Here is a 26,538-nt window from a genome sequence, read left to right on the forward strand (position 1 = left end):
CTGCGCAGTGCCTCAGGGTGGAAGGAGACACGCCATCCAGGCCAGGGGCCTTGCGCGGGTTCAACCTGGCGAACTGCCTTCGCACATCCTGTTCACTGATGGTGAATGGGGGGGGGGGAACTGGTGGTAAGTGATGGGGGGGTGGGGGACTGATGGTGACTGATGGTGAGTGGAGGGGGGGAGGAGGAGGGAACTGCCTTTGATGGAGTGAGGTCCATGGGGGCAGTGACACTGGGGGGAGGGGAGGTGTTGGGCATGGCTGACGAGGTGTCAAAGCGGGCAGATGTGAGACAGTTGAAGAAAAATTCGAAAAAACTGTTATTAAACTTTATTTCTCTCAAGGTAAAACTTTATTTTAAGGTGCACATTTTTTTGCAGAGCTATTTTATTTATTTTCTCTTTAAAAAAATGCAGCACTTCTTTTGAGAGATGTTGATGTTCCGGACCTTTACTTTAATAAATTTTCTCTGACTGGACCTCTTTGCATTATAGTTGAATACCCTTGATCTAATGGATCTTCACAAACAAAAAGGGATAAAAAAAAAACACAAACGAAAGGAAAAGGTTTCCATCCAAGTGACAAAACTAAGAGTAGTTGTCCACTCAATTTTTAACATTTTGTGCTGGTGCCACATACAAAATTAATGTGAGTGAAAGTTTTACCACACATGACTCTAAGCCTCAGGACTTCATCTGCTGTCCTGGGTGGGTAAAACATTGATAACATTGATAAACATTGATAAGTCCTGTCAGACATAAACGTGACACATGTCACAGAGGATATACTGTAACATTCTACAGCTCTTTTTTTCAAAAGATAAAATACATCCATTGTACTTTATGCCTTTGTTTGAACAGCTACTCAAAGTTAGGGCTTATAGAGTTAAGAAAACAACTTCAACTACTCACCAGTATCTGCTTAAAGAATCAGCATTCCCATCTGGATTGAGGCAAACTAAGCATTTTGTGTGCTTTTATGCATGACTATCTGCTAAAAATCAAAATGGTCTAGTTTTAGTAAATATGATTATATCATGAGAAGCACATTCCTGTAGTCTATACAAATACAAGACAAACTTTTACAAAAAAATATCAAAGGCCATATAGAGCAGAACAGCCTTTCTTTTGGTTTAGCTGTTATACTGTGTGAAGTTCTTTGTTGCAATCATTTGATGTGATCACCTATAATTTTCAAGACTGAATTATTCTTGACTAAGTTTCAGGTTCACCTTTATTTTTCTTGATGCTGATACAGATGTCTGGGATGTCGGGGTTTCCTTTACTTCTTTTATACTATCTTTTAATTATGCATGAACATAATGTCTTGTATGCACACGTTATAATGTGCAATAAATAGCCTGTTTGTGTAAAACAAATGTAATTCATGGCAATATAAAATCTTAGGCCTGATAAACTTTGCATCATCAGATTTAAGAAATAACAAAACAAAGAAAGCAACAAAACATTAAACAGCAGCTTATAAAAAGTCTTCTACAAGAAATTGTATGTCTAGTAAAAAGGTAATCAACCTTGAGTCCAATAGAGCATTCCCCACAGTCATTTTTCCTTACAAATTATTTTTATAAAAAAAGTTTGTTTGGCACTCGGAATGATAGAAGTGAATGTAAACAGAACTAAGGGAGCTAACATCACCATCAAGGGACACTGATTGCATTTTCTCAAATAAAAATGAATATATCCTGGAGGCTTATATTCCCATTCTTGGGTTGTGCTTGGTAAACGATTAATAAGGTCTGTCTGTGTCATGATCTTCCCTTTGACGAGAAAGGACTGCAAACTTAGCCACTTGTCATCATGAGACATTTTGGAGAGATCCTTAAAGAAACTGGAGAGTTTGGTTTGTTTCAGAAATTGTTACTTGCTGCATTATGTGGCATTAGCGCAAGCTGTGCCTTTGGTATTGCCAGCCTGGTGTTTACGGGGCTGAGCTTTCCGCATCACTGCAACACCAACTGGATCTTGGAGCTTGGACCCAACCTGACCCAGGAAAGACAAAGGAATCTCACCCTGCCTGTAAACGATGATGGACTATTTGAAAACTGTAGAATGTTAAAACCTGTGGATTGGGATCTGGAAACCATTGAAGTTTATGGAATTAACAGCACAACTGAATGCATAAATGGATGGGACTACGAGGTGCCTGCAGGCTGTGCCAGCATTGTGACAGAGGTAAGAATACAAGCAAGGATCAAGTCACTTTTCTGAGCTATTTCCCATGATTTTCTCATCTTTCAGTTTGGTTTGGTTTGTTCCAAGAGTGGCTTGATTCAGGCATCACAGTCCAGCTACATGGCAGGTTTTCTGGTGGGCTCTCTGGTATTTGGGTCAATTTCTGACAGGTAAATGATCAGTTAACATGAACTTACAGCCCTTTTCTCTGGTCTGTTCAATGTTTTTTCTAGCCTGTTCCCATCTCTGACTCACCTGATAATTATTGCAAGTTACCATCTTTGGAGAAAATATTAAAAGGCCAATGTAAAATTGACCCCTATAATTTTTTTGCAATGTTCTTTGTGTCACCACATGCTTCTGCAAAAAAAAAAAAAAAAGTATCAAGCCTTTTCTTTTGCAGATATGGACGACGTTCAGCAGTCCTGATCTGTGTCTTTGTCCAATTCCTGTTTGGTGCGGGAGCTGCCTTTTCACCAAACATCTATGTTTACATGGTCTTAAGATTTTTTCATGGGAGTTCGGGTATAATTAAGGCTAGTTTAACTGTGTTTGGTATGTATACATTTCATCTGTGACTGACTTCTCAAGTAAGCAGAGTAGGCATCTTGATTGTTATAACCCAGATACTCCAGTGGTAAAATCTGAAGAAAAGAAAATTTCAAGGTGTTTCCTAGAAATGTAGATGTGTGAAACTGTGTTTCTTGTGTCTTAGACAGTGATATCAGGGGCTGTAAACAGTTCTGATGAACAGCTAATCAATTGTGAATATTTTCTAACACTGATGTTAATATAATCATTCCTCTTGCAGTAGTGGAGTGGACTGATCCATCAAAATCAGCTCTTTTTACAACAATGCTTATGATTTTTGATGCCCTTGGAGTTATGGTGCTCCCTGGTGTTGCCTATTTGTTTCCTAACTGGAGGATCCTGCATCTAGTGCTTTTCGGCCCACTTCTCCTCATTGTGGTATTATCGTACTGGTTGGTATCTTTTTGACCTTGTGTCAAATTCTCCTAAACTGTAGGTATGGCAGTTTTAACACTCTTGATATGTGTCAGGCTTCTCCCAGAGTCGGCTCGCTGGCTCATGACTCAGGGCAGGAAGGAGGAGGCACAGAAAGAGCTCATGAGGGTAGCCAGAGTGAATGGGAGGAAGATACCTGAGCATCTGTTAACAAAGGTCAGCAGCATTAGACATGATAAGTTTTTGACAATTACAAATGTAATTTTAAAGGCCATTATTATTTCCTTTGTTTAGCTAGAGATGGAGGCTCTCTTGAAGAAAGAAAACATGTTGGACATCTTCAGGATACCATATTTGAGAAAACAAACGTTTATTTTGGGCTTTATTTGGTGCGTATTTCAATGATTCGTTAGGTGTAGTACCGGTAGTAGAAAACACGATTCCGAGTTACAGTACATAAAATGCATATGGATGATTGACAAAAATCGACACAGAGAACTCCAAATTAATTCAGACTGAAAACCCCAGATGGCTCGGTTGTGAGTCGATGTATGAGAGCATGTGGATGGTGAGCTAGCCTATGTAATCTGCAGATGTGCTATGTTTCGCTAATATTTTCCTCACCTGAAAACACAAGCATCCCACCAAATTTAAACACTTTGCTGTGTGGTAGCAACCGGAAGTAACACAGCAAGCCATGGCAAAGTATTTTTGTGGATGACGTAACGCTGATTCAGGACATAAAAAGAGGATGCCAAGTACTGATGTGTAAAATTGTACATTGCTGTTGTTGATTTGACTGTTGCTACCACCACACTGGCTAACTTCTCTTTGAATTGTTGAAGTGTCAAGTGAAAGGTCAACCAATGTAGCCCAAGAACAACAAAGTAAAACAGTACAAGTCCATCCATAATCTGACTACTGCAAACTTCTTTGTAGGCAGAAATTCTAGTTGCAAAAATTATTCGCCCCAATCATACTAGAAGTGTAGTTCAATTTATATGCTCATTGAAACAATCTTAGTGTTTGTTTGCCATATATTCACATTAACTACTCAAAATCTTAGTTTTTAAATTATGTAATTACTAGACTAGCTGACCTTTATAAAAAGCGGAATTGCTTCTTCTTCTTGTAGGTTTTCAATAAGTATGGTGTATTTTGGACTGACGTTGAATGTTGGCAGTTTTGGCCAGAATATCTACATCACACAGCTCATCTTTGGAGCTGTTGAGATTCCATCGATGCTCAGCAGTTTTGTTCTAAACCAGCATGTGGGAAGGAGGATTAGTCAAACAGCATTCCTGTTCTTTGGGGGTGCCACGTGTCTTTTGGTCCTTGTGGTCCCAAAAGGTAATGTCTAATATTTTGTGGAATAAAATGCTGTTAGTCTACATGAAACACCAAAACACATGATTGTAATAACGTCTCCTTTCACCACATCTGTCCTGATAAACTAACACATTTAAATGTCAATGCACATTTATAGGACTTATCCAATGACTTCACTTCTTTTTAATGACTCCTGTTTTCTACCCATCAAGGTGAGCACTGATTTGTTTGCTCTAGTCAAAATCTTCTTTTTTGTTTTTCCAATCTAAGGTCTTGCATCAAATTTGATGAAATCTGTCCATGAGGGATTATTGCAAATACCTCAACTTTATAATCCAATATGTGCTCTTGTAACATGAGGCAGATGCCCCTCAGGATTTTGTTTTCTCTAACATATGTCTTTTTTCTTTATCAGACCTTCCTGTGGTGGTCACAGTCATAGCCGTGCTTGGAAAATATTTTGTCAGCGCTGCATTCACTACAGCCTTTGTTTATACTGCAGAGCTCTATCCTACAGTGTTAAGGTAATGCATATTTTGTAAATGAGTACATACATAATGACAAAATACTAAGCATTATCGATTAATAGAAGTCAATTTTGCTCTTATACAGGCAGAATGGTTTGGGTGTTAACTCCGTGTGTGCTCGTGTGGCTGGCATCCTAACTCCTCTGGTAAGGCCCCTGGAAGTCTACCACCAAAGCTTACCCATGATGATATATGGAATCACTCCCATTGTTGCAGGGTTTTTTTGTTTGTTACTGCCTGAAACGATCCACACTGACCTCCCAGACCACGCAGAACTCAAATGAGCTAACAATTCATCCAGTATTGACACCAATCCCAATTCTCTGTCTCAAATTCAATACTACACAGTTGGGATGCAATTGTGTCTGTCACTGAACCGTTTGTACAAAATGCAACTTCTTCTACTTTCTGTTGTGAAGCTGAAGTTTGAGGAGCAAACCACATTTGGTTCTAACTGCTTAAATACAAAATATTAACATTTTCCTCATTTTTATTTACAAAAAACTTACAGCTGGGCCTACATACGATCCAATCGCATATCTGATAGCGTCCCATAAACGTATTTTATTTTCACTACATTCAAGCACGAACTGAACATTGTAAGGGCCCATCTTGGAATGGGAGCAGTTTATATTCTTTTCTGGCTAAATGTTCCCTGTACTGTATAGAAAAATGAACTATCCTTTATGGAATAATCTTCCGGTTCTATGTAAGATTTGCAAGTGGGGCTACCACATCCACCAAATCCCCCTACCATATTGTGGATTTTCGCAAAAATACTACAAGAAAATTCTATTGTTTTTAATATGAAATAAAATGCATGAAAAACCTGATACATAATTACAACACTAAATGTAGCAATTAAAAAATAGCTTTAAAAGAAATGTTATAATAATTATAATTGCTATTATTGCTATTCTCATGTACAATCTTGGAGAAAACATGGTCATTGTTTCAGACTTATATTTTGATATGTGAAATCCCCTTTTTCACTATTTTTTCGGGGTACACACAATTTTACTCCAGTAACTCTGTTGGAGTAAAATGTAAGAAATTTGTTCAAAGTAGCCCTAAAATGGCTCTGAGTAACAGCCATGGCTGTAATGAATTGGATTAGTAGATTGTGATGGTAGGCTATATCATTAAATAGAAATCACCCAAATTTGTATTACTAAATTTTGGCAAATTTTGTTTAACCTGTTAAGAAAGCTGAGGTAGTACAGCTTCACAAGTTGCTTCAAATGACTTTAAAAAATAGAACTTGGCCCATGGACACAGAAATCTGAAAAGCTTGCTTTTACAGGGCTTAGCAAGATTGTTTATTTATGCAGGAACCAGCTCTGCAACACACAAGAACTAGAAAAAAGGTCCAACATACACACATCAAATTGTAACAATTTCTATTTGGGTGCTGCTCAAACAAATTATTGTCTACACACAATGTAAACACTGGTCTCACTAAATAAAAGAATGAATAACCAAAAGTGTTGACGTGTTGAATTTTAATCAGAGGAATTTTTGATTTTGTGCTGAAATTAGCTTGGAATCGTTGAAAATATTATTATTTCCATTATTTAGGGTCTCAAACAACAAAACTGAATATATTACCACAAAACACAACCATGTGGAGCCTCCAACGATAACATGTCTATACAATTTATGTAGAATTAATCATTTACAAAATGTCAGTGAAGGAATTGGACAAGTCTAAAGAGCAATGTTTTCCACCGCTGGTGCTCAAACCACATGTGTCAAGTGAATTCTAAGGTCAATGTGTTTTTTAGAGCAACATCTATAATCTCAAACTTCCCAGCTGTATACAGTATCTGTCACACTTATGAGTGTGCTACTGATTAGATCTTTTTATAGTTGCTGACAAGACTAAGATATCAAAGACATCTAGGTCCAATAGGGCATTTTTTCTTGACATTTAATTATGTTTTCATGGTTTTACTTAAGAAAAAAGCAAGCACATGAATTTTATCTATTGCAATAAAATATTCTATGGGATTTTCTAAATTCACCAGTTTTCTCAAATGAATTTTAGTGGTTCAATTTGGAAGCTGTTGGATAACATGGACAGTTGTCCTTAGTAAATGATTGATTTACATTGTCAGGTTTCCCTGGTTCTCGCTCTGCCTTGACAATGCATCACTGCTGGTTCTGCTGCCTTTCAGAATGGCAAATTTTGCAGAGGCTCTCAAAGAAATTGGCGAATTTGGCTTTTTCCAGAAAGCATTAGTTGCTGCATTTTGTATAACCCCTCTATTTAGTTTTTTTGACATGATAGGTCAGGTGTTTAATGGCATGAGCTTCCCACATCACTGCAACACTGACTGGATCTTGGAGCTTGCACCCAACCTGACCCAGGAGAAACAAAGGAATCTCACCCTGCCTTTAAGCAAGGATGGACAGTTTGAAAGTTGTAAAATGTTCACCCCTGTGGATTGGGATCTGGAAACCATTGAAGTTTATGGGATTAACAGCACAACTGAATGCATAAATGGATGGGTCTATGATGCACCCAAAGGTGCTTCCTCTACTACGACTGAGGTGAGTCTACAACCAACAATCAATTTCTCACTCAGGCAGCCATTAATGCTTTTGGAGTTTACAATGGCTGTCAGTTAACAGTTGTTTTCTTCTTTGCATAATTCTTTCTACCATTTAGTTTGATCTTGTTTGTGACAACAGTGGTTTGATCACAGCATCTCAGTCCATCTATATGGCAGGTTTCCTGGTTGGGACACTTAGTTTTGGGGCGCTGTCTGACAGGTACACTTAAATGCCCCCATCCAAGCAAGACAGAATCAACTGATGTCTTTTTTGTTCTGTTTGTAGATTTGGCCGGCGCATCACAGTCCTGCTCATACTCTTTGTCCTGCTGTTTGGTGGCGTTGGAACTGCTCTTTCACCGCATTTTTACATTTACATGGTCTTCAGATTCTTTTGTGGGAGCTCTGGAGTCATTGTGGCTAATGTATGTGTGTTAGGTAAGTAGAATATTCACAGAGGTAAATATGTCTGTCTCCATATTTTTTCAAGCGAGTTCAGAACTGCCTTCTCGATAGAAGGGAAAATGTCTTCAATAGAGAAGAAAAACAGTCCAGTTAACACAGAAAACTACCTTGAATGCCTGTCTCCATATGTTTTGAATAAAACGCCACTGGGGTTTAGTGCTAAAGCCAATGATTGTTGGTGGCAATGAAATTATTTATGAATGCAGTAATGAGCGAAAGTTTTACCAGTTCCATTTCTGTTATACAGCGGTGGAATGGACTGATCCCACAAAGGCTGCTCTTTCTACAACGCTGATTGTATTGTTTGGTTCAATTTCACTGACTCTGCTTCCTGGTATTGCCTATTTGTTACCTAATTGGAGGATCATGCAGCTGGTCATCATCAGCCCTCTCATCCTTGTTTTGGGACTGTACTACTGGTCAGCAGCACCCTGGATCTTAATAAAATACTCTAATCAATAAATTAACAAAGATGGTTTAAATTTGGCATCGTTGTCCACATCAGGCTTCTCCCAGAGTCGGCTCGCTGGCTCCTCACCCAGGGCAGAAAGGAGGCAGCACAAAAGGAGCTCCAGAAGGCAGCCAGGGTCAACGGGAGGGAGATACCAGAGACTCTGTTAGAAATGGTCAGCACTTATGGTCAGGACTTATTTTTGAACACATTGAAGTCTCAAATCACCCATGATGCTGTGCTTTGCTTTGTTTAGCTGGAGATGGAGACTCCCCTAAAAAGAGGAAATTTGTTGGACCTCTTCAAGATATCATATTTAAGAAAACGTACATTGATTTTGGGAGTTACATGGTAAATTTATATGTGTATTTTCTTTGTGGAAAAAAACTTGTATGCACAGCATATTTTGCCTGTCCTGCACAACAGTTGCTTCAATATTTCTGTTTTTTGTTGTTTTTCCATTTTTTCCCCAGGTTTTCAATAAGTCTAGTGTATTTTGCTCTCTCTTTGAATGTTGGAAGTTTTGGCTCAAATATCTACATCACACAGCTCATCTTTGGAGCCATTGAATTCCCTTCCTACCTAAGTGGTTATGTCTTAAATGAACGCTTGGGAAGGAGACTAAGTCAATCAGGCTTTGTAGTTTTGGGTGGTGTTGCTTGTCTTTTGATCCTGGCCATTCCAGAAGGTAGTGTACATTTATTTTTACAATGAGCATTTGACAATCAATTGTGCCCTTTTACAAATGATAAACAGAAAATTTCTCACACAGATGTGTGTCATGCTACTGACTCTCAATAGCACCATAGACCGCTTGTTTTGAATAAACTTCACCAACAGCAAACAGACATTGTTAAGATAGAGCCCACCTCATTAAGGTGCAACAGTACATGTGTGAAAGAGGTCGTGTTCAGTAAAACAGTGACATATATGAAGTATCCTTTCCCATTTTCTCTTCAGACCTTCCTGTGGTGGTCACAGTTGTGGCTGTATTTGGAAAATATTCTATCTCAGCTGCTTTCAGCACAGCCTTCCTTTATACAGCAGAGCTCTATCCAACCAGTTTGAGGTAATATTTATTTTCTTTAAGGATTTAAAATTATACAGTTCTTTGCTGTATAAATTTAAATGTCTACATTATTTAGTACAGATGAGAAAAAGCTATTTTCTGAATTTTAATGTTTCTATTCATGCAGGCAGAATGGGATGGGTATCAGCTCAATGTTTGCACGTGTGGGGGGAATCCTTGCTCCACTGGTCCTGCTCCTGGAGGTCTACCACTCCAGCATACCCATGCTGATATGTGGCACATTCCCTATTGTTGCGGGAGGTTTGTGTTTGTTACTGCCTGAAACAAAGAACATGGAACTTCGGGACTGCATTGAACTCAAGTAAGCCAAATCCATTCAACATAAACACTGGAATAGAACCCATAAATTAGTAACAGGCTCGTTTTGTTGGTTTATTTTCAGAAAACCTGAAGATGGATCTACAGAGAAGGCGATCTCTGTGTAGATCTGCAACTGGAATCATAAACACTTTGAAGATCAATGTTGCTATTGTGAAACTGAAACTTATATTTGAAGACAGATTAATTTTATATATTTTCAAGTGCCAAATGGTGATAAAGTGTCTTTTCTTAGAATAGAACTGATAGCCATGGTCCATTTTGCATGTGGTCTCAATTTTACTTTGACCAAACGACAAAAATGTTTGTGGTTTGTAAATGATAATTCTTTACTATTGATCACTTTTACTTCTATATAATGTTATTTAAAGGAAATATGTAAGGCTTTGTCAGCAAAAAAACAAAGTAATAGGGACCTTTCGTTGCTTTAAGTAAACCTTTAAGCAGTGAAAGATTTTGTCACAAAGTCTCTGAAAATGTAGCTGCTAGGCCATCCACTTTAAGATCTTTGAATCCAGAGTTCTTTTTTTATGTTACTTAGACTGCATTCTGCTCATCATGACCTGTCTCAGTTGCTGTAATTGTTGCATTCTGGCCATGGGGTTGAAACTCATTGCTAATAAAATGAAGAACATCCTTTTCATTTCTGCAAGACAGGCCTGCAACGTATTCCAAAGTTTTGTTTCCTCTGATGTCAACTTCTGGAAGAAATATTTACATTGTTTTGAGACAGTTTTGCAAATAGACTTTTTCAGTCTATTTTGAATTTTCTATTTTGTCTATTTTGTGGTTACTTGAACAGGGTGGGATGATAACACACTGAGGCTGCAGTCAGCAAGAAGGTTTGTGGTTTTAATTCCCTGATTGCCAGGGGCTTTTCTGTATAGAATTTGCATGATCTCACAATGTTTTTTATCAAAAGGCACTCCCAGTGTAGCCAGGGTCAACAGCAGGGAGATACCAGAGACTCTCTTGGTGTCAGCAGTGCAGGACAAGACTAGGAACACATGAAAGTCTTTAAACTTTAAATTACCAACAATGCTTTGCTTTGTATAGCTGGAGAATACCTTAAAAAAATGTTTGATTTCTTGAAAGATAAAGTAAAAAAAAAAACACATATAAATTAAATTGGATTGATCTTAGAACATAACTTTGTGGAAATCCATAAACCTGGAGACCTGAAGTTGATAAGTAACAAGTGAGAACTAAACCCATTTGCAAATTACAGTTCAAACCTTCAAAAACACAACTTTAATATAGTCAGTATGATGTTGAAGGTTGAAGCCAAAGTGTCACGGATGGGTTGATTAGGACCCGAACGCAGGCCAGGACACAGTGGTAAAATGGTCAAACAGCTTTATTTACAGGGGGGAGGGGGCACACAAAGAACATGGAGCGCACGAGGAACACGAGGGCAGCCCTCCAGGACTGCGGAGCACCCAGGGAACAGAGGCGGCCTCCCAGAAAACACAGAACAGCACACAACAAGGAAGACGAACTGACGAACTGACGAACTGACACACTGACAAGACAACCAGAACACCCTCACAAGACAAACAGACACCCTGGCACTGACAGGCAGGCGCAACCTGCTTAAATAGGCAGCCCAATGTAAATTGCCTACAGGTGCGCCTGCCAGCAGTGCCAGCTGCCACCAATTGTGCCCCACACCACCCCCTGCAGGACAACGACCGACACAACCCAGAAACCCTGACACAAAGTGTGAATAAATTGAATAAAGCAGTTATAGAACCAAAACAATTTAAATATTAACTAAAATGCTGCAGTGTAAAGAGTGAGCGTAAACACAGCTCAATGCATGAAAAACAACTGCAAACATTGCGACCACAACTTAATGCCAATGGAAAAGCATTCAAAGATTCGTCACTGCACATTCACTCTTTATAGGATGCTTGTAAAAAGTCCCTATGATTCTATTCTATTTTATTTTTATCTTAATTGTCTCTGCGTGCTCTTGCTGTTGTTGCGTTGTAAATTTCCCCGTGTGGGACAATAAAGGACCTGAATCTGAATCTGATATAGATTCTATATGAGATAATAAGGTCCAAAAGGACAACTGTGACTTCACTGTGAACATTCATTTAAGGCACTTTGTGGACATTTGCTCTGTATGCATTCTCTAAAATAATAAATTGAATAAAATGAAGTTTCATTGTGTCTTCATTAAACCAATATTGTAAGAAAAGTGTAATGGGTATTTTTGAGTTGATTAATTTGCTCAGTTAGGTTCTTCTGGTGAAAAGTCCACCTTGATGACCAATCATTCACAAAATTTGGAGAGATTCTCAGAGATTAGAGAATTTGGCTTTTTTTCAGAAAGGTTTCTGCATCATGTATCATAACCTTATGCTTTTTTCTTAGTTTTTTTTTTTTTTTTTACATGATTATTCAGGCGTTTCAGACTTCTACATCAACACATTATCCTACAGTACAGAGATTTGCACAACTTAAAATTTTAAATATACTATGTTATAAAAACATCATATCTAAGCAGTGTTATGTTCTCATTGAAACAAAAATGTTTGGTCTAAAAAAACCACAGGTTCACTAAGAAATGTTAAAGAGCAATGTCTATTGTTGGGTATGTTATGCTTGGTAAAAGATTAATTTGCTATGTCAGTTTTTTTCAACCCACTTTCTGCCTTAACACTTCACTTGCACATGATTCTGCCACCTGTAAGGATGGAAAATTTCAGAGAGGTTCTTAAGGAAACTGGCGAATTTGGCTTTTTCCAGAAAGCATTGGTTGCTACCTTATGCTTCACTGTCTCATTTAGTCTTTTTGACCTCATTGGTCAGGTATTTACCAGCCTGAGCTTCCCACATCACTGCAACACTGACTGGATCTTGGAGCTTGCACCCAACCTGACCCAGGAGAAACAAAGGAATCTCACCCTGCCTTTAAGCAAGGATGGACAGTTTGAAAGTTGTAAAATGTTCACACCTGTGGATTGGGATCTGGAAACCATTGAATCTTATGGGATTACCAACACAACTGAATGCATAAATGGATGGGACTATGATGCACCCAAAGGTGCTTCCAGTATTTTGACAGAGGTGAGACTGCGATATCAGGCGATCAGTAATGCTGTTGCAATCTATATTGGCCATTAAATAACTTTAGCGTTAACACTTTTAAATTCTTCTTCCATTCAGTTTAATCTCATTTGTGACAACAGTACTTCGATCGAAACATCTCAGTCCATCTATATGGCAGGTTTTCTGGTTGGAGCGCTAGTGTATGGGGCCCTCTCTGACAGGTATCATGCTTTTATCTCCCCATCCTGGGATCCATAACTGCACTAGAAAAATACCACTTATGTGTCAATCTACCTGATGTCTTTTCTTAAAATTCCATGTTGAAACCTGACAGAATCAACTGATGTCTTTTCTCTCCTGTTTCTAGATTTGGTCGTCGCTTCACAATCCTGCTCATACACTTTGTTCTGCTGTTTGGCGGCGTCGGTGCTGCTCTTTCACCAAATATCTACGTTTACATGTTCTTCAGATTCTTTTGTGGGAGCTCTGGAGTCATTGTGGCTACTGTATGTGGACTAGGTAGGTAGAATGTTTACAGAGAAGCATGCTGTTGTTGATTACTTCTATAATGATGAAAAACACTGATTTTAGGTAAAATCATTGATGAAAAAATTATTCTGTTACAGTCATAAGTAAAAGTCTTAGTAAATCCATTTCCTTTATACAGCGGTGGAATGGACCAATCCCTCAAAGGCTGCTTTTTCGACAACAGTGATTATGTTTTTTGGTTGTTTCACAATGGTTGTGCTTCCTGGTATTGCCTATTTGTTACATAACTGGAGGATCATGCAGCTGGTCATTGTAAGCCCTGTTCTTCTACTACTAGGATTCTCCTACTGGTCAGCATCTTCTCAGCTCATTATAGAACCTTCTAAGCAAACAATCAAAAGGTGCTTTAAATGTGACATCTTATCCTTTTCCCGCATCAGGCTTCTCCCAGAGTCGGCTCGCTGGCTCCTCACCCAGGGCAGGAAGGAGGCAGCACAAAAGGAGCTCCAGAGGGCAGCTAGGGTCAACGGGCGGGAGATACCAGAGACTCTGTTAGAAAAGGTCAGTAGTTTAAGATAGGACTCATTTTTGAATATACTGAAGTCTCAAGTAACAAACAATGCTTTGCTTTGTTTAGCTGGAGATGGAGACTCCCTTAAAAAGAGCAAACATTTTGGACCTCTTCAAGATATCATATTTAAGAAAACGCACATTTATTTTGGGAACTATCTGGTGTGTATTTTTTTTGTAAAACAGAAAATAATAGCTGTTTTAACTCATCTAGGATGTGAAATAAACATGTAATATACATCCAGCAGGCTTAACAATGTGAACCAATATTGAAAAGTTGCTATTTTTCCCTGTTCTGCAGCAATAGTTGGAACATTTCTGTTTTCTCAATTTTTTTTCTAGGTTTTCAATAAGCCTGGTGTACTTTGTACTGACCTTGAATGTTGGAAGTTTTGGCTCGAATATCTACATCACACAGGTCATCTTTGGAGCTATTGAAATTCCTTCATTTATAAGTAGTTACATCTTAAGTCAATGCTTGGGAAGGAAGATAAATCAAATCGGCTTTCTAGTTTTGGGTGGTGCTGCTTGTCTTTTGGTCCTGGCCATTCCAGAAGGTACTGCAAAGCTATATTATGCACATTGTATTCCATCAATTTGTGCCCTCCCACACATTTTGCCCAGAAATCATGGTGCTATTGTTTTGCACAATTAAAAAAATGAACTATTGTCAGACAGTGGTGGAATACTGGAAGATAATATAAAATGACAATTTGGTGCTGAGTGAAAGCACTACCCAGATGGAGAAATTCAAACATGTTGATATTTGCGCTATGAAAAATCAAGAGAAAATTCTGAACTGATTAAACATCTCAAAAAGGGAAAAAATAACAATCGTCAAAGACATCCGTCAAACAGAGCCCATCTAATTCTGGGTAAGTGCATGTGTGAAGGAGGCAATGTCGAACAAAATAACTTTTCCAATTTCCTCTTCAGACCTTCCTGTGGTGGTCACAGTTGTGGCTGTAGTTGGAAAATATTCCATCACAGCTGCTTTCAGCACAGCCTATCTTTATACAGCAGAGCTCTTTCCAACCAGTTTAAGGTAATATTTATTTTCTTACAGGATTATATCCTTGGATTAAAATATTCCATTCATGCAGGCAGAATGGTTTGGGCATCAGCTCAATGTTTGCCCGTGTGGGGGGAATCCTCGCTCCCCTGATTGGACTCCTGGAGGTCTACCACTCCAGCATACCCATGCTGATATGTGGTACATTCCCTATTGTTGCGGGAGGTCTGTGTTTGTTACTGCCCGAAACAAAGAACATGGAACTTCAGGACTGCATTGAACTTAAGTAAGTTAATAACCATTCAACATAAACACTGGAATAGAACAAAGATAAATGAGTAACAGGCTAGTTCTGTTGTTTTAATTGCAGAAAACCTGCAGATGGAAGGAGAGAGATGTGAATCTGCATCCAGATGTGAATCAAAAATAAATACAAACATTCTTGCTATAAACAGTTTGTAGATCGGTATTCCCATTGTAAAACTGGAACTTACATCTAAAGCCTTGGATCGAACCATGTTAGATTGTGCATGTTATATATCAATGTGGTGAAGCAACCCTGCTTGAGTACATTTGGGCTTTAGGTATTGTGAGTGCAAGTGCCTCAGCACAAAGGAAAACAGGTCATAGTGTGATTCAACCAAAAAATGTTGCAGTGTATAAAGAATTCAAATGTGAATGTAATCACAGCAAGGAAATATAGCTGCAAACATTAAAGCTCAAATGTAGTATCAATGAATAATTACATTTGAAACTAACTAGATCTCCACCATCAGTTATCACACAACTGATTGGACAGAATTTTTATGATTAGGACACTTAAATGACATAAACAGTTCTATAAACATGTCAGAATATACACGTGTAGTTTCAATTCTAAAAATCTTCAGGTCATTGTAGACTTGTCAAGATAAGATGAAGATAATCAGGTCCAATAGGGCAACTGGTGACTCCCTGTTACCATGTATCTGTATAAATCTACAATACTGGTATTTGATGTATATTCATTCTTCACAATAAGTGGGAAAAAATACATGTAAAATCTTATTGTGTCTTAATTAAAACAATTAATTGTGTTGTATAAAAAATAAAAATTTAAGTCAAATTGTCTCTATTTATCTCCCTTGGGAAGAATTGGTTTTGGGCGGGGGGTGATGGACTGTTGGACAGCCAACATATTTAGCACATTCCACTCTGACATTCAATAATAGTAAAAGAAACAAGAAATCACATGAGGCATGAAGTAACAAATGTTGAGGGGCAACATATGCTGACGGATTGTATTTGGTAAAATATTAATTTGCCCTGCGTAGAGACTTGGCACCGGTGCTTTCTTGAATCACGCTCCACCTTGAGACCTCATTGTTGGTTCAGGCACCTTTCAGGATGGCAACATTTGGAGAGGTCCTCAGGGAAATTGGCGAATTTGGCTTTTTCCAGAAAGCATTAGTTGCTGCATTATGTATCACCATTTCATTGAGTTTTTTTGACCTGTTTGGTCAGGTTTTTACTGGTTTGAGCTTCCCATATCACTGCAACACTGACTGGATCTTGGAGCTTGCGCCCAACCTGACCCAGGAAAGACAAAGGAATCTCACCCTGCCTTTAAGCAAGGATGGACAGTTTGAAAGTTGTAAAATGTTCACACCTGTGGATTGGGATCTGGAAACCATTGAAGTTTATGGGATTAACAGCACAACTGAATGCGTAAATGGATGGGACTATGATGCACCCAAAGGTGCCACCAGTCTAATGACAGAGGTGAAACTGCAAAGATAAGTTGATTTCACATTCAGGAGATCAGTATTGTTTTTGGAGTCTATAATTTCCATGAAATAATTAACCTTTGGTTTTTTCTTAAACTGTTCTTTCTTTCATATAGTTCAATCTTGTTTGTGACAACAGTGGTTTGATCGAAGTATCTCAGTCCATCTTTATGGCTGGTTTTCTTGTTGGTATATGGGGCACTCTCTGACAGGTATTACACATATTCCCACCTCTGGGTCCACAACTAACCAAGCAGATTTACTGTAACTGATTTGTAGAATCAACTAATGTCTTTTCTCTCCTGTTTGTAGATTTGGTCGTCGCTTCACAATCCTGCTCATACTCTTTGTCTTGCTGTTTGGTGGCGTCGGTGCTGCTCTTTCACCAAATATCTACATTTACATGTTCTTCAGATTCTTTTGTGGAAGTTCTGGAGTCATTGTGGCTACTGTATGTGGACTAGGTAGGAAATAATGTTTAGAGAGGTAAATGATTGGGTGTCTACAAGTTTTGAACCAAAACACCTCTGGAGTTGAGTCGGTGCCAAAGACAATGATTGTCGCGGTCAATAAAATCTTGAATGACCGTGTTATAATGGATATTTATTGACAAAACTCTGCATCTTTCTGTTATACATACAGCGGTGGAATGGACCGATCCCTCAAAGGCTGCTCTCTGTACAACAATGATTATCTTTCTTGGTTCTTCAATCCTGACTTTGCTTCCTGGAATTGCTTATTTGTTACATAACTGGAGGGTCTTGCAACTGGCCATCATCAGCCCTAATATTCTTCTTTTGGGACTATGCTACTGGTCAGCAGCTCCCTGGATTATTGCTCAATATTCTAATGAAATAAATTAACTATGGTGCATTTTTTTCAGGCTTCTCCCAGAGTCGGCTCGCTGGCTCCTCACCGAGGGCAAGAAGGAGGCAGCACAGAAGGAGCTCCAGAGGGCAGCTAGGGTCAACGGGAGGGAGATACCAGAGACTCTGTTAGAAAAGGTCAGCAGTTCAAGATAGGACTTATTTTTTAAACACTCTGAAGTCTTAAATCAACCATGATGCTTTGCTTTGTTTAGTTGGAAATGGAAACTCCCCTACAAAGAGAACATTTGTTGCACCTCTTCAAGATATCATATTTAAGAAAACGCGTGTTGATTTTGGGATTTACATGGTAAGTGTTTTCTTTGTAAAAACACAACTTAATATCTGATTTTGTTCACAATTCTGCCTGTGGAATAAATTGAGACATCTGCACAGCAGACTTAACAATGTTAAGAAGCTTTCAAAAATTGAAATGTTGATGTTCAAAATTTTATTCTAGGTTTTCAATAAGTCTGGTCTACTATGCACTGACCTTGAATGTTGGAAGTTTTGGCTCGAATATCTACATCACACAGCTCATCTTTGGAGCCATTGAACTTCCTTCACACCTAAGTGGTTATGTCTTAAACGAACGCTTGGGAAGGAGGATAAGTAAAATAAGCTTTCTGGTTTTGGGTGGCGTTGCTTGTCTTTTGATCCTGGCCATTCCAGAAGGTAGTGTACATTTAATTTTACAATGAGCATTTGACAATCAATTGTGCCCTTTTACACATGATAAACAGAAAATTTCTCACACAGATGTGTGTCATGGTACTGACTCTCAATAGCAACATAGACCGTTTGTTTTGAATATTTTTATTTTTAACATTATATGAAGTCACATTTTAAACTTTCAGGCATGTTTCACAAAAATGTAGGCTGTCTTTGTCACAAAATTCTAAAAAAAATGTGTTATTTGTCAACTGGTAGTGCAACATCAAAATAAAAAGAAAATAGTGATGACTCAAACGCTAAAAATGCTTCTCTACCTTAGGATCGAGCCCACCTCATTCTGGTCCAACAGTACATGTGCGAAAGAGGCAGGGTTGAATATACAGTTAAATATATGAAACATCCTTTCCCATTTTTTCTTCAGACCTTCCTGTCGTGGTCACAGTTGTGGCTGTATTTGGAAAATATTCCATCACAGGTGCTTTCAGCACAGCCTATCTTTATACAGCAGAGCTCTTTCCAACCAATTTAAGGTAATATTTCTTTTCTTACAGGATTATATCCTATACAGTTATGTGTAATCATCAGTATTGTTTAATACAAGTGAACAGAGGTCAATTTTTGGATTAAAATATTCCATTCATGCAGGCAGAATGGTTTGGGTATCAGCTCAATGTTTGCCCGTGTGGGGGGAATCCTCGCTCCCCTGATTGGACTCCTGGAGGTCTACCACTCCAGCATACCCATGCTGATATGTGGTACATTCCCTATTGTTGCGGGAGGTTTGTGTTTGTTACTGCCCGAAACAAAGAACATGGAACTTCGGGACTGCATTGAACTCAAGTAAGCCAAATCCATTCATCATAAACACTGGAACAGAAGAAATATAAATAAAGAGTATGCTAATAGACATTATTTTATTTGTAGAAAACCTGAAGATGGACCTGCAGAGATGTGAATCTATGTCCAGATGTGCAATTTTGATGCAATTTTTATTACTTAGTAGAGCAATATTCCTAATGTACAATTTACATCAAAAGGCATGGATCAAAATGTATTTCTTTGGTTAATAACTGAAATTAATATTTCATTAAACATCTTATCGCAAGATGACCACAGTGGGTTTTGAACGTTTTAAATTAAACTTTGATCATCCATCCATCCATCCATCCATCCATCCCCATCCATCCATCCATCCATCCATCCATCCATCCTCTACTGCTTATCGTCCAGGGGGATCCCCAGGCATCCCCAGAGCAGTTCAGAGACATAGTCTCTCCAACGTGTCCTGAGTCTTCCCGGGGGCCTCCTACCAGAGGGACATGCCCTGAACATCTCACCAGGGAGGTGTCCAGGGGGCATCTAGTTAGGATGCCACCTTGTCTGGCTCCTCTCAACGCGGAGGAGCAGCGGCTCTACTCCGAGATCCTCCCTGATGGCAGAGCTTCTCACCCTATCTCTAAGGGAGAGCCTAGCCACCCTACGGAGGAAGCTAATTTCGGCCACTTGTCCCCGTGATCTTGTTCTTTCGGTCATTACCCAAAGCTCATGACCATAGGTGAGGGTAGGAACGAAGATCAACCGGTAAATCGAGAGCTGAGCCAAAAGGCGATGCCCCCTGGAGCGTCTTATACAATCAAATTTGTTTCAAGGCACTTTCCAGAATCCCAGGGCCTAACCCCAGACAAGCAACAGTGGCAAGGAAAATCTCCCCTTTAACAGGAAGAAACCTTGAGCAGGACCAGGCTCATGTAGGGGGACCCTCCTGCTGATGGCCGGCTGGGTAAAGAGAGAAGAGAGAAGAGAAGAGAAGAGAAGAGAAGAGAAGAGAAGAGAAGAGAAGAGAAGAGAGGCACAGAGCACAGAAACACACACAAAAATATGCTATAGAGCGGGTCAGCGGGGCTGGAGGTCATCATGCAACTTCGAAGGCGGCGATACCTGTAAATGAATGGGGGGGGGGAGCAGAAAAACTACACAGGAACTAAACTACACCGTCAGAGAGGTGACATTCTATGTCCCTAGAGCCAGTTTCTGCAGCCGTGGATCAGACCACCAAGGTCCCTGCCTTCGGCCGCTACCCAACACACAATGCACCCGACCCCCTTGGCCCCTCCTGCAGGTGGTGAGCCCATGGGAAGAAAAAAACTCTGATTAAACTAAACTTAAACTGTAGTTGTATTGTTGTTGTAGTAACTTTGATTAAACTACAAAATTGATTCATTTTTTAAATCAGCTTCAATTTGATACATTGTTATTTCAGCACATGTATGATGCATTGTTACTGTATTAAGTAATTTTCTGTTAGACATAAGAGACATAAATATCATTATTATTATTATGAGAAACACTTGCAAAGCTATTAAAATTCTTTAAAGAACTTGTATGCAAAAGATGAACATAGAAAGGAAATGGGATTGGTCCAAGAACAAAACCTTGTGGAACTAATAATTACTTGTAATAAAGTCCTTATAGTAAAGTACTTTCTAAAGTACTGTTATGAAACATAAAAATGAAAATATAAATATAGTTATTTGATTGCAAATCAAATCAAAACAAAACAAAAACAAACCATACAGGTCAGTGGTGGGCTGTAGTTCCAGTTATTATCCTAGACAAACAAATTATCATACTTAGAGGGTCGTCTAATTATTAGGTTAACATCTTAGTTATGCTGCTATAGGCCGAGGCTGTTGGGGTCCAGAAACATGATCACCTGATCACCAGGCTGCTGTAACCCTGCTGGGTCATGGCTGCCTCTCCTCTGCTCTGCTCTGCTCTCCTCACCAAGTAGATCAGTGATGTTATTTCTTGTGGACTTTTTCTGCTCCCCCTCTTCTATTCATCTTCAGGTATCACCGCCTTCATAGTTGTATACTGACCTACTGACCTCTGACCCCGCTGACCCACTCAACTCTACCGGCATCTTATTTTAATTAATATAATGTATTTCTATGTTCTACCTATTCTCTCCTCTACCTATCCTCCTCCGCCTTCTCCTCTCTCTACCCAGTCAGCCATCAGCAGGAGGATCCCCCGATATAAGCCTGGTCCTGCTTAAGGTTTCTTCCTGTTAAAGGGAAGATTTTCCATGCCACTGTTGCTTGTTGGGGGTCAAGCCCTGGGATACTGTAAAACGCCTAGAAACAATTTTGATTGTAACAGATGCTATATAAATAAAGATTGGTTTATTGATTGATTGATATTTCTGCTATCTTATGATGTTAGGTATGATGTTGAAATCTGCCTAAGGCCTTCTTAGTCAATAAAGTACCGGCAAAGTCTCGAGTCTTCCATCACATGGCCAGTTAGTAGGTCTTATGCGGTGTACATGTTGAATAACTCAGACACTCAAGAAATATGTATTTATTTCTTCAGTTATGTATTTCAAATTCTCAGGGGATTACATCAACCCATGATGAAACGGGCTTATCCAAAAGAGAATGAATGGCAAATCAAGGGCAAACTCCAGCATTCCCCTTTGTGTGTTTATTGGGATTGTTCTCATATGTTTAGATTTCTGAACTGGTTTTTCCTTGACAATTTGGACTTATGGTACAACCCTGAAAATCTTTTTTTGAATGTTTCAAACGGTCTATTTTGATCAGAATTTCATCTTTTTTTCACCTCACGTTCCACCTTGATATCAAAAACTTTTGGAGTTTGTTCTGTGTTAAAGGAATTGATTCTTAATAACAATACAATCATTATTGACATCATTACACTGAATGCAGTCATCGGCATAAATCGGCACCTTTTTCTCTTATCCAGCAGTGGAATAGACCGATCCCATTATCTTGTTTAGTTCTTTGGCACTGGCTGTGGTATTTGCTGGTATTGCCTATTTGTTACCAAACCGAAGGATCATACAACTGGTTATCATTGAAATTCCTTCATTCCTAAGTGGTTACATCTTAGGGAAGGAGGAGAAGGTTGCTAGGCTGTCTAGTTTTGGGTGGTGTTGTTTGTGTTTTGGTCCTAAGAGTTTGTTAATATTCACTGGCAGTTCACTCTTGGTGTGACCTCTGTGTGTGCCTGTGAGGCATGTATCCTCATACCACTGTGCAGGTTCCGAGAGGTCAACCACCACAGCATACTGCGCACACACGTTGAGTGTCACAAGCAGGATCATAATTATTCTAATCGCTGTCAATACATCCTTGTACATCATTTGGAAGTATTTTCAGATTTAGGAGAGTCTTCATCCATTATATAGAATGATCACTTCTATAACGGCCAAACTATTTATGTAGTTGTAGAGCAGACAACTTGCCCTCAGTCATTCCCCAGGTATACTGCTAGGTAGGTCTGACCTTGTGAGAAGAATTATTGTCATTACTATTATCTGATCTTTATTTACTTTTCATTTGTTCTATGGTGGCTGGTTACTTATCGCTCATAATATAATTTTTAATGGCCATCCAGGTCCAAATAGGGTAGTTAATGATTAATCAACCGGTTTACACCTACACTATACTGTATATCTCCATGTGCTTGGCGTTCCCTTTTTCAGAAAGAGAAAGCCGGGCATTTAACTTCTTGCCAATATGAGTAGTTTTGGACAGACCCTAAAAGAAGCTGGGGAGTTTGGTTTGTTTCAGAAATATTTACTAGTGGCACTCTGCATCCCTAGCCTACTTGGTAACTTTAATTTAATTAGTCAGGTTTTTACAGACTTGAGGTTCCCACATCACTGCAACACTGACTGGATCTTGGAGCTTGCACCCAACCTGACCCAGGAGAAACAAAGGAATCTCACCCTGCCTTTAAGCAAGGATGGACTGTTTGAAAGCTGTAAAATGTTCACCCCTGTGGATTGGGATCTGGAAACCATTGAAGTTTATGGGATTAACAGCACAACTGAATGCCTAAATGGATGGGACTATGATGCACCCAAAGGTGTCTCCAGTGTTATGACAGAGGTGAGACTGGAAAAAAAATCACATCTCATACTGTTTTTGTGTTGCTGTTGTAGTTCCTCTCTGTTGCTCTTATTTGTCCTCAATGGTTGTGTCTCCACTGTGGGGTAGAACCCCTGGGCGACATCACAGGTTGTAATCACCGACAGTTTCGACTGCGACGTAACCGGGTGAGCCCATAAAAGCAGAAATAAAAACAAATAAACAATGAGGGAAGAGATCAACAAAAAGGAGCTGAAGCAGAGTCATATTGGAAGAGAACAGGAGTTTTACCCAAATTACTTTTTTGTTCAAATTCATGAATACATCCATTTGTTTGTGACAGTTATAGAATACAACACAGGAGAGATGGCTTTTGCATTTCTGTTTTGTACATTCGTGCACATGGCAGTGAATGCTATGAATAAGAGAAGTGGGGTCTGCTAGGCTAATGCTGGAGCATTAGGCTCCTCTTCTCCGGGTTTCCCATCATCTCATGTTCTACATTTAGACAATAAGTACTGAGTGATCCTCAACCTCCACCCAGGAGCTTTTCAGAGCCGTTCTAAGCATCTACTCTGGAGCAAGGACTCAGTTAGGCCCCATAAAAGTTCCTGCAATAGGCTGGTTGGGGGAAATTCCTGCAGTGGAAACATGTACCTTCTATTTGCCGTTAAATGATTTTGCTGTTAACTTGTTTGTTCTTCTCTTTACACATTTTTATTTCTTTCATTTAGTTTGACCTTGTTTGCGACAAAAATGGTTTGATCGAAGTCTCTCAGTCCATATTTATGGCAGGTTTTCTGGTTGGAGGGCTGGTCTTTGGGGCAGTTTCTGACAGGTATCACATTTATTCTCACCTTGTAGCTGAACCAGACCAGTCCCGCTGATGCGTAAAAACTAACTGATGTCTTTTCTATCCTGTCTGTAGATTCGGCCGACGCTTCACAATCCTGCTCATACTCTTTGTCATGCTGTTTGGTGGTATCGGTTGCCTGCTTTCACCAAGTATTTATGTTAACATGTTCTTCAGATTCTTTTACGGGAGCTCTGCGGTCATTATGGATACTGCATGTGTGTTAGGTAAGCCTGATTTTCACAGATGTAAATTGCACAGTCTCTGCATGTTTTAATTGGAAAACTCAGTTCAATGATTCGGTTTCAAAAGAGGTGAATGTTGGTGTCAATAACATTATGAATGAATGCATTATACTGGCTACAGTAGTAAGTAAAAGGCTGAGTAATTCCCTTTGTGTTATGCAGTGGTAGAATGGACCAAATCCTCAAAAGCTGCTCTTTCTACAACATCGCTGATCTTGTTGAGCACTTTTGCACTGATTGTGGTTCCTGGTATTGCCTATTTGTTACCTAACTGGAGGATCATGCAGGTGGTTATCATCAGCCCTGCTCTTCTTCTAGTGGGACTGTACTACTGGTCAGTAGCTTCCTGGATCATACTGCATTCTTCATCAAGGACTCAAAGAGATGGATTGAATATGACCTCTTTTGTTTTATGTTGTCTATCAGGCTTCTCCCAGAGTCAGCTCGCTGGCTCCTCACTCAGGGCAAGAAAGAGGCAGCACAAAAGGAGCTCCAGAGGGCAGCCAGGGTAAACGGGAGGAAGATACCAGAGACTCTGTTCGGACAGGTCAGTAGTTTAAGATTGGACTGATTTCTAAACACTCTGAAGTCCCAAATCACCCATGATGCTTTTCTTTGTTTTGTGTAGCTGGAGATGGAGCCTCGGCTCAAAAGAGACAATTTGTTGGACCTCTTCAAGATATCATATTTAAGAAAACTGACATTCATTTTGGGATTTACCTGGTGTGTATGTTCTTTTTGAAGGTAGAAAATAAAAGCTGTTTTAATTAGACAAAAATATAATGCGAGCATCGCAGATGTAGCAGTGGATAGCAGTCTTGAAAAGTATTTGCCATGTGGTTTTTACAATCTGTTTTTTCACACATTCTTTCTAGGTTTTCAATTCATCTGGTCTATTTTGAACTAATATTGAATGTTGGAGATTTTGGCTCAAATATCTACATCACCCAGGTCATCTTTGGAGCCATTGAAATTCCTTCATTTATATGTAGTTACATCTTTAATCAACGCTTGGGAAGGAAGAAAAGCCTAATAGGATATCTCGTATTGGCTGGTGTTGCCTGTCTTCTGGTCCTGGCTATTCCAGCAGGTACTGTACAGCAATTTTACTTTCACTTTTTTATATGCAGTTAAGATTGTTACACAGAAATGGAGAATGTCTTTTGCTTATTGTCAGGCAGACAATGTCCAGTATGGGAATAAAATATCTGGCTAACTAACACCTAGAACATTTTAATTAAATATGTCCTCAACATCCAGTTGAACTGAGTAAACATCTCAAACAAACCCCACAAAAACATCCTTTAGATCCCACCTTATTCTGGGCCAGCAGCACATCTGTGAGTGAGGCAGTGTTGAATAGTACAGTTTCAAGTATCTTCTCATTTTCTCATCAGATCTTCCTGTAATGGTCACAGTTTTGGGTGTGTTGGGGAAATTTTTCATCTCAGGTGCTTACAACGCATCCTATGTTTATACAGCAGAGAGCTTTCCAACCAGTTTAAGGTAATATTTATTTTCTATAACAAATGCAATACTATACAGTTAATAATAAACCTCTGTACTCTTTGATACAGGTGATTATAGGATATTTTATGGATGACAATTATTCCACTCATGTAGGCAGAATGGTTTTGGTGTAACCTTAATGTGCGGCTGTGTGGGGGGAATCGTCGCTCCCCTGATCAGACTCTTGAAGGACTACCACTCCAGCATATCCAGCCTGATATTTGGTATATCCCCTATTGTTGCGGGAGGTTTGTGTTTGCTACTGCCTGAAACAAAGAACAAGGAACTTCAGGACCACATTGATCCCAAGTGAGCCAATAACCTTTCAACATAGAGACTGGAATAGAAAAAAGATAGTATGGTAATCGTCTTTGTTTTTTTTCTTCCCAGTAAACCTGAAGATGGAGCTACACCGTTGAGAATCTATGTGTAGAGGGGCAATTCTGCATCAAAACTAATACAAACATTTTTGCTATTAACACTTTGTAGGACAATAAATATGGTGGGCTTTGGTTGTGCTTTTAATTTCACTTACAAACTATAAAATTGATTATATTAATCAAATTTGCTGTAATCCATTGTTACTTGAAGGAAATGTATGATGCCCAGTTAACTAAATAAAGTGATTTTCCCTCAAAGAAACATAAATATTGTCATTTTTTTAGAAACATTTGCAAGGCAATGGTAATGAACATGGTTTTAAA

The 26,538-nt window shown here is 39.1% G+C and overlaps 4 protein-coding genes and 1 pseudogene across 12 annotated transcripts; all 5 read left to right on the forward strand.

The window, feature by feature from the left end:
* The first annotated feature begins 1,510 nt into the window (after positions 1 to 1,510).
* On the forward strand, positions 1,511 to 6,512 carry LOC101068119 (solute carrier family 22 member 13-like). Of its 5 annotated transcripts, none has more exons than XM_029842577.1 (10): positions 1,511 to 2,190; positions 2,257 to 2,360; positions 2,594 to 2,646; positions 3,002 to 3,173; positions 3,252 to 3,372; positions 3,451 to 3,545; positions 4,292 to 4,506; positions 4,901 to 5,009; positions 5,098 to 5,158; positions 5,229 to 6,512. In XM_029842577.1, exons 1-10 carry the CDS (start codon positions 1,816 to 1,818, stop codon positions 5,385 to 5,387), a joined length of 1,464 nt encoding a protein of 487 aa, XP_029698437.1. In that variant the 5' UTR covers positions 1,511 to 1,815; the 3' UTR covers positions 5,388 to 6,512. The 5 variants fall into 5 exon arrangements, with proteins under 5 accessions (XP_029698437.1, XP_029698436.1, XP_029698438.1 ...); XM_029842576.1 differs by having other exon boundaries at positions 1,512 to 2,190; positions 2,278 to 2,360; positions 2,594 to 2,745; XM_029842574.1 differs by having other exon boundaries at positions 1,708 to 2,190; positions 2,594 to 2,745; positions 5,229 to 6,511.
* Positions 6,513 to 6,987: 475 nt separating this feature from the next.
* LOC101061986 (solute carrier family 22 member 13-like) lies at positions 6,988 to 10,547 on the forward strand. Its single transcript, XM_029842573.1, has 10 exons — positions 6,988 to 7,565; positions 7,684 to 7,787; positions 7,854 to 8,005; positions 8,280 to 8,451; positions 8,538 to 8,658; positions 8,740 to 8,834; positions 8,957 to 9,171; positions 9,444 to 9,552; positions 9,680 to 9,874; positions 9,956 to 10,547. The coding sequence occupies exons 1-10, from the start codon at positions 7,191 to 7,193 to the stop codon at positions 9,996 to 9,998; spliced, it is 1,581 nt and encodes a 526-aa protein (XP_029698433.1). The 5' UTR covers positions 6,988 to 7,190; the 3' UTR covers positions 9,999 to 10,547.
* A 2,021-nt stretch (positions 10,548 to 12,568) lies between these two features.
* Positions 12,569 to 16,119, forward strand: LOC101061758 (solute carrier family 22 member 13-like). 3 transcript variants are annotated; one of them, XM_029842839.1, is made up of 10 exons: positions 12,569 to 12,969; positions 13,069 to 13,172; positions 13,319 to 13,470; positions 13,619 to 13,790; positions 13,881 to 14,001; positions 14,078 to 14,172; positions 14,353 to 14,567; positions 14,947 to 15,055; positions 15,114 to 15,308; positions 15,393 to 16,119. In XM_029842839.1, the coding sequence occupies exons 1-10, from the start codon at positions 12,574 to 12,576 to the stop codon at positions 15,421 to 15,423; spliced, it is 1,590 nt and encodes a 529-aa protein (XP_029698699.1). In that variant the 5' UTR covers positions 12,569 to 12,573; the 3' UTR covers positions 15,424 to 16,119. The 3 variants fall into 3 exon arrangements, with proteins under 3 accessions (XP_029698699.1, XP_029698700.1, XP_029698702.1); XM_029842840.1 differs by lacking the exon at positions 14,947 to 15,055 and having other exon boundaries at positions 15,077 to 15,308; XM_029842842.1 differs by lacking the exons at positions 14,947 to 15,055; positions 15,114 to 15,308; positions 15,393 to 16,119 and adding an exon at positions 14,685 to 14,922.
* A 289-nt stretch (positions 16,120 to 16,408) lies between these two features.
* Positions 16,409 to 19,425, forward strand: LOC101061310 (solute carrier family 22 member 13-like; annotated as a pseudogene).
* Positions 19,426 to 22,836: 3,411 nt separating this feature from the next.
* Positions 22,837 to 26,462, forward strand: LOC101061531 (solute carrier family 22 member 13-like). Of its 3 annotated transcripts, none has more exons than XM_029842873.1 (10): positions 22,837 to 23,248; positions 23,962 to 24,065; positions 24,156 to 24,307; positions 24,488 to 24,659; positions 24,752 to 24,872; positions 24,954 to 25,048; positions 25,201 to 25,415; positions 25,723 to 25,831; positions 25,949 to 26,143; positions 26,225 to 26,462. In XM_029842873.1, the coding sequence occupies exons 1-10, from the start codon at positions 22,874 to 22,876 to the stop codon at positions 26,265 to 26,267; spliced, it is 1,581 nt and encodes a 526-aa protein (XP_029698733.1). In that variant the 5' UTR covers positions 22,837 to 22,873; the 3' UTR covers positions 26,268 to 26,462. The 3 variants fall into 3 exon arrangements, with proteins under 3 accessions (XP_029698733.1, XP_029698734.1, XP_029698735.1); XM_029842874.1 differs by having other exon boundaries at positions 25,318 to 25,415; XM_029842875.1 differs by lacking the exon at positions 26,225 to 26,462 and having other exon boundaries at positions 25,903 to 26,054.
* The last annotated feature ends 76 nt before the right edge of the window (positions 26,463 to 26,538 follow it).

This window comes from Takifugu rubripes, chromosome 10 (assembly GCF_901000725.2).
Source record: "Takifugu rubripes chromosome 10, fTakRub1.2, whole genome shotgun sequence".
Taxonomy (NCBI): Eukaryota; Metazoa; Chordata; class Actinopteri; order Tetraodontiformes; family Tetraodontidae; genus Takifugu; species Takifugu rubripes.